Source organism: Sinocyclocheilus grahami, unplaced genomic scaffold (assembly GCF_001515645.1).
Source record: "Sinocyclocheilus grahami isolate Dianchi unplaced genomic scaffold, SAMN03320097.WGS_v1.1 scaffold287.1, whole genome shotgun sequence".
Lineage (NCBI taxonomy): Eukaryota > Metazoa > Chordata > Actinopteri > Cypriniformes > Cyprinidae > Sinocyclocheilus > Sinocyclocheilus grahami.
Window position 1 is genome coordinate 358,062 of NW_015505466.1, and position 7,112 is coordinate 365,173.

The 7,112-nt window shown below is 36.8% G+C and overlaps 2 protein-coding genes across 2 annotated transcripts in view; both read left to right on the plus strand.

The window, feature by feature from the left end:
• Nucleotides 1-2,184, plus strand: part of wdr36 (WD repeat domain 36) — a 47,579-nt gene extending 45,395 nt beyond the window's left edge. The window contains exon 21 of the mRNA XM_016292526.1: nucleotides 2,092-2,184. Coding sequence (XP_016148012.1) covers nucleotides 2,092-2,184 — 93 coding nt within the window. The remainder of the gene's footprint in view (nucleotides 1-2,091) is intronic.
• LOC107600594 (calcium/calmodulin-dependent protein kinase type IV-like) overlaps nucleotides 2,162-7,112 on the plus strand; it is a 38,265-nt gene continuing 33,314 nt past the window's right edge. The window contains exons 1-2 of the mRNA XM_016292527.1: nucleotides 2,162-2,236; nucleotides 2,343-2,470. Coding sequence (XP_016148013.1) covers nucleotides 2,361-2,470 — 110 coding nt within the window. The 5' untranslated portion in view covers nucleotides 2,162-2,236; nucleotides 2,343-2,360. The remainder of the gene's footprint in view (nucleotides 2,237-2,342; nucleotides 2,471-7,112) is intronic.

A 7,112-nucleotide genomic window follows, 5' to 3' on the forward strand; every position in this document is an offset into this window, starting at 1 on the left:
AGTCGCACCGGTAGTGACGTCATGGCTGTCGCCGGCCAACGAGTTGGTGTTTTTTCAATGTATGCTTCAGACACGGGTCACGACGAGGCGTTCCCCATAGCGACCCCTAGAGGACGCAGTGTCTCGTTCCCTACTCAGGGAACCATGGTTACATAAGTAACCTGAGACGTTCTTGTGCGATTATGGTGAGGAAGAAAGATCTTTTATCTGAAGATAAAAAGTATGAAACAATGCAATGCCTTGCAAAAGGCATCAAAACAAACAATATTTTGCAAAAAGCAAATAGAATTTATTGAACTATCAAAAGATTTGTGAGTGACTTAGAGCACAGAAGATCTTGGTCAGATAAAGATTTATTAAGGATTGTTTCTGTCAAACAAATGAATTGTATTGTAATGGCAGCTGTAAAAAAAAGCCACTGCTGAGCAGCAAACAGGTGTTTAAAGCTACTGGAGTCTCAAGATCCTCTCCATGCAGACTGGCAGTTGTTCGTAAAGCTGCGTTTCAGTCACTGCTAACCAAACCTCACAAAGCGAAACCTGCACAGTGGCTGTTGAAACACATTTTCTATGCCACTTGCATAATAATTTGGAACACACACACATATATATATGTGTGTGTATATATATATATATATATATATGTACACCTCTGTTATTTTGCATACAAATGCAAAAAATGATCCTACATCACCTCCCAGTTCTTATTTTTTGAGCATCAAGGAAGTGAATGTGAGATAAGAGGGATGCTGGTGGTTAGCTGGGATTGTGGTTGTTTTGCGTTGAGCAGATACTGAACAGATGGGTCTCTCTGTGTGGGAGCCCAGAACACTCCTGCACTGCTTGAGCTTTAAAGGATGACCAGTCATACAGGCCAGTACAGATCTGGACTCAGTGTGGGTGATTTCTTCCTCTTAGCACATTGAAATTGTCATTGAAAGTGGCATATTTGAAAAATTAAAGAAAAAGATCCTCAATGCACATTAAGTCAAACCTGGTAAGGGAATTGATGTCATCCTAAAGTACGTGCATCAGAGGTCTGACTCTGGGGTAAACATTTCAATAAAACAGTCTGGTGTTTCAGAACAACTTCAAACAGCACTTTCAAAAAGTACTTGGTATCAGATAGTAAAGCCATGGTACTTTGATATAATCTACTAAAATAGATATAAATATGTTATACAGGCTTCTTAAAAATAGATATAGATAGATAGATAAATAGAAAATAAAAGGAACAACAAATATTAATACAATATACATTTTGACCCACATTTAAATAGTAGATTTTATTACCTAATTGTAGTCGGAGTACGTGTATTTTAATTCAAATTACGAGTATTTAATTTTTGGAATCTGATTTCTGATTTTGGAATCAACCCTACACCTAAACCTACCCATCACAGGAAACTTTGTGCATTTTTAGATTTTCAAAAAAACTCATTCTGAATGATGTATAAGCCTTTTGAATCACGGGGACACTGAAAATGTCCTAATAAATCTCCTTCTGATTGTCATACCCATGTCATTATACAAATTTATGTCCTCATAAACCAAATAAACATGCACACACACACACACACACACACATTATATATATATATATATATATATATATATATATAGGTCTACACACACACACACATACATAGCCTATCTGTAGGCCTATTTAGCGCCCTGTTTTGTAGTTCCTGGTTATAGTTCCTGCACCTGCAAACGTTTCAAAATGCACAACGAAAGAAAGAAAGAATACATGTAGCCTACATTTCAATAACAATTGGTTTTTACTAGGCCTACCTTTGTTGGATTAAAGCCTTAATAAGGGAGATCAAATCCTCGAATCCCGATTTTTGGCCGAAATATGACCCGAATTTCATGACAGACTTAGATTGACCCAGCTAGTTGTTTTACAGTGTGTCAGTAATGTGTTATTGACAGTATGGTGTCTTTCATTAATGAAGGAAATGGATGAAATCTAGCTATGTCTTGAAATATATCTATCATTTGCCATAATGATATCTAGCAGTGATGCAGCTGGCAAAAATATACCGGAGTATTGTTATGTAGGCTAATATGTGACGTTCACTGAATCCAGGTAAATGACACAGACAGAAAATCAGCGCCCTACATAGGCGACAGTAAGACCCAGTGGAAGCCGCGCGCTCAGTCCGTTCAGAGAGCGACATGACAACCGCGATCGACTGACGCTACACATACACGCCACCCAACACAGATTACAGGTAATGCGAAACTCTTTCCACAAAGATGTTTGTTGTTTGCCTCTCCAGACTGTGTGTCCCGTTTTCTTCCATGTCATTTGGTGATGTTGTTTCGCTCCGCTGACAGTGAACTGAAGCGCTGGAGATGCTGAAAGTGACAATGCCCGCCTCTAGAGCCGCTGCTGAATACTGGATCGACGGATCCAAGAAAGAGACGCTGGCGGACTTCTATGAGCTGGAGTCTGAATTGGGACGGTAAGTGGAAGTGCAGCAGTAGCCTATGTGCCTAACCTTTTCAAACGCTTGTTGAAGACGATATTCACTGCTTGGACCTCCAACAAAATAGCCCCATATCACAATATGTAACAGGGTTGCAGATTTCGCCTAATTTAAGATATAACGCTGTAGTGGCCGACGGGTATGAGACCAAATGTTGGTTATAGTTATTAATTAACTTAGCCTGTGTTTCCTATAAATATTAGTTTTTAGAAAAAAAGAGCGTGTTATTAATATTTATTTGGTAACAGGGTTGAGCTTGAGATAGTCAACACTAAAATGTGTGTAAAATTGATATTGATATTAGTAGCCTACCCATCTCTAACAGTTGTCACTCCAAAGAATATGGGATTGGTGTTTATTCAGACACCAATTTGTGCCATATTCTTGGAAGTTATTTAATCAACTGAGATGATTTAGTCTACATGTAGCTGTCACAGTGGCCATCTACTTTGGAAATGTTAGTTTATAGGTATTGATGGTACGGCTATAATGTTAGTTTATTGACCCTTTCCCTTGGATTGAGCTTGCCATATACAGTCAGCAATACAAAGTTGTGTAAAAATTAACAAGACAAGAATATAACATATTTAAATGTACTCCCTATTTTCAGAGGGATTTGTGCCTTTGTTGCTTTTAAAAGTGAGCTACTAATTTGTTCCATATTTGTGGATTAAAGGGGTCATATGATGCTTTTTTAAAGATCATTATTTTGTGTATTTGGTGTAACAGAATATGTTGACATGCTTTAATGTTCAAAAAACACATTATTTTTCAAATACTGTACATTATTGTAGGTCCTCTATGCCCCGCCTCTCTCAAACGCTTCGTTTTCTACAAAGTCCCTCCTTCCGCCAAGTGAGATGATTTAGCCAAAAGTTTGCTGTCACTTGCTGTCATGGTAAGCTATGTTTTTTAAGCTATTTGATACTTATTTAAATTTGAAATGTTAAAGAAATATTAATTTGCATATCTTTTTTATAAAATTGTTTTTGGTAACAGGGTTGATCTGGACCAATGTAGTTAACATTAAAATTGAGTTCAGTTTAGATGTCTCTAATTTGGGACAATGGAACACCAATTTGTATTTTTTAATGCAAAGTGCTATATTAAAATTAGGAAAACATAAACTCTTTAAATTGAATCTAATTCTGCAGAAATATTTTATGATATTATATTTTACTACATAGTATTTTGCTCATATACACTATAGGCTTTTGCTATTCTCTATATTTGGTTAGGGATCTGGATATTTAGGATAGCTGGATTTAACACAAATTCTCTTCTTTCTCAAGCAGGGCAATTATTGGTCATCATTATGAATTCCTGTATACGAGTCAGATGTTTGCAGTCTGTTTAAATATTTCTACGAGACTCATGGGAAATGTTACATCATTAGAAAAAAGTCTCATTAGTCTAAGACAGGTGTCATTAGTCTAAACCTGAGTGGTGTTTACATTGTCATCTAGTCATTTGTCACCAGGCAATAAGTGTAATAGGAAAGGACATCCTCAAAGTACAAAGTGTTTCCAGGACACAGAGTCTGAAACATTTGGCAGTATCATTAAATCAGCAGAACTTCATAGTGCACTTTGTTTGGCAAGCAATCTAGGACAAGATGCATAAACCACTTGCTTAAGCCTAGAAATGAGTTTTTATTTTTATTTCTATCTCTTTTGTGCAAATTAATGCTTTTAAGATATTAGGCAGATTTTAGGCAAATGCATTTGACTTATTTATGCATATTTTATAAAAACAATCTGAGAAGTGTGACTCTTGTTACTTCATATTCATGTACCTTGATATTTACATGGTATATCCATAATACACATAAAACAATAATATTACCATGGTGCATGTCCAAAAATCATGGTTAAATCATGGTACTTTTTGTTAGTGAGATCTTGGAAACAGGTTTAAATAACAACATGTATGACAAGATGCTATTTGTTCAGACACAATATTGCTGTAGAGTAGCTATTGTTTTTGTTACTGCTCCAATGCGCTCTCAAAAATAAAGGTTCTTTAATGGCATTGAGGGTTCCATGAAGAACCTTTAACGTCTAACATCACGAAAGGTTCCACTGCTCATAATGTTCTATAGAGTACAAAAAAAGTTCTTCAGATTATTAAAATGTTCTTTACACTAAAAAAAAAGGTTATTTTAAGAACCCAAAATGGTTCTTCTATGGCACTGCTGCAAAACCCTTCTTTTGGAACATTTATTTTTAAGAATTAGATGGTATATCATGACTTTCTGGCTTTTTTGGCTTTTTTAAATATCTGACATGCAAGATTTTGTGTTCGTGCTGAACCTAAATTGTCTTAGATAATCAGATTGTGGTGTTTCAGCATCTCCGGACTGGGCACAGCACGGTGCGTAGGAGGGGGATCGTTCATCGATCTGACGGGTGGGCCATGAATTGTTGCTGAATGCCCATAAATTGTTTGCCTCTCTAACAATGGCTGCCCCACACAACTATATCAGCCAAGATGAGAGTTACAGTCTGTACTTTCTTGTGCTCAGAGAGACCTGGGCCAAAGTCTAACACAGATTGGACGCTTATTTAGGGTGCTTACTGTGTTTTCCTGGATAAATTGTATAGTAAACCAATATCTTTCCATTGAATGAAAATACAGTATGTATCCTACAAAAGCCTTTTGTTTCATTTCTCATGTTTTTTAGAGAGTAAAAATGACATTTGGTAAAAATTAACAAGACCTCATTATAAAGCTGTTTGTTAGCTTGTGAAGTTTTATGGCAGATGCTGAACAATCGCAATCAAGGTGTCTAATTTGAGGAACGGAAACCCAGCACATGAACAAATTAGAGCACAACACCCGCATATGGAGCTGGTACAGCCTGCGGAAGCAAGACCAATCAACTTTGCCATCCGCTCAGCTGAGAGTGATGTGTATCTGCGGGCACTTAAAGATAAATTCAGTTAATGCAATTAATCTAGGAATAAAATAAATCACATGCATCTGTGCTGACGGGGGTGTAATATATCTGTTGATGTGATTACTTACCGGACAGCGCTGAGGCACAGCATTACAAAATGAACTCAGATTTCTACATTTGCTGGAAAAATGTGAGTGGTTCTTGCCGGTGCAGAATCACTGGCAAGATGCTATTGCGTTGTGGGTGGTTTCCAGGGCAAAACAGCACTGTGGCAGTAACATACTACAGTAATGATATCAGATAATGAACATACCATGATATTTGCATGGTACTCCAATGTTCTGAGAATACCATAGCACTATGGTCCTTTTGGGACCTTTTGTGTATGCCAAGGTGTTGTGCACATTTTTTTAAATTTTTGTGTTTGCTAGGGTGTTCTGGATGGTTGTTAGAGGCTTGCAAGTAAGTGGTTACTTACTGGTCTAAAGAGCCCACTACAAATCTTTATGATATTCTGGTCTCTCTAGATATGGCCCGGGTTCCTCAGTGGATGTAATTTATAGTAATTTTTGTTTTAAATTTGGTCTGCTAGTTGAAAACAGTAAGTCTGATCTTAAACTATCTTTTTTTGGGGGGGGGCATAAATGGTTTTGAGCTTGTGGCAAAGTTTAATATTACGGTTATGAGTTTGTTGAAACTCGTGGCCCTAAGTAACAGTGATGTTTGACTTAAAGGGATAGTTCACCAAAAAAATGTAAATTGAAGATAAAGAAAAATATATTTTGAAGAATCTTTATTAATATATTAATATTTGGAATGAGCTTTTGTAATATTTTCAGTCTTTTAATTTTGGTATGTTTTTGTAATTATGCTAGTTAGTATTTTTGCTTTGTGCTTTATCTTTGTTATATATACATATATACATACGCGTGTGTGTGTGTGTGTAATATCTTTATTTTTATTTTTACAACATTTCTAATGATCATGTAAGTTTCATAAATTTAAAGGGATAGTTCGCCCAAAAATGAAAATTTGATGTTTATCTGCTTACCCCCAGGGCATCCAAGATGTAGGTGACTTTGTTTCTTCAGTAGAACACAAACGAAGATTTTTGACTCAAACCGTTGCAGTCTATCAGTCTTATAGTATTTATATCCTTTTTTACCTCTGATCCACTGCAATGTCCAACTGTCCTGAGCGCGTTCACAACATCCGGCGCGTGACGTCTAATAAATAAGGTTGGGCAAAAAATTCCATGTTGTCTGATGATATATCAAAATCGTCTTCCATTGTGATGACCAGTATTTCTAAATATCTTTAGATCATTGCAGTGCCAGTGAACACGTCCGCAATTTCTCTGCACTGCACTAATGAGTGATGTATACGCGTGACAGATCACTTCCGCACATGTGTCTACTATCATAGATATATATAGATGCCCTATTCGACCGCTCCAGATACGTTGACGTGTCTGCCATTTTGGAACGTATCGCGGCCCATAGAAACAGTCACTAACGAGGCATCTACTTATATATATCTATGTCTACTACGCCAGAGCACGTACACGCATCACGCGGATATTGTGAACACGCTCAGACATTGCGGTGAATCAGAGGTAAAAATTTATATAAATACTGTTCAGTTTCTTGCACAGACCGATCGTTTCGTGTCTTAAGACCTCAAAAATCTTCGTTTGTGTTCTACTGAAGAAACAAAGTC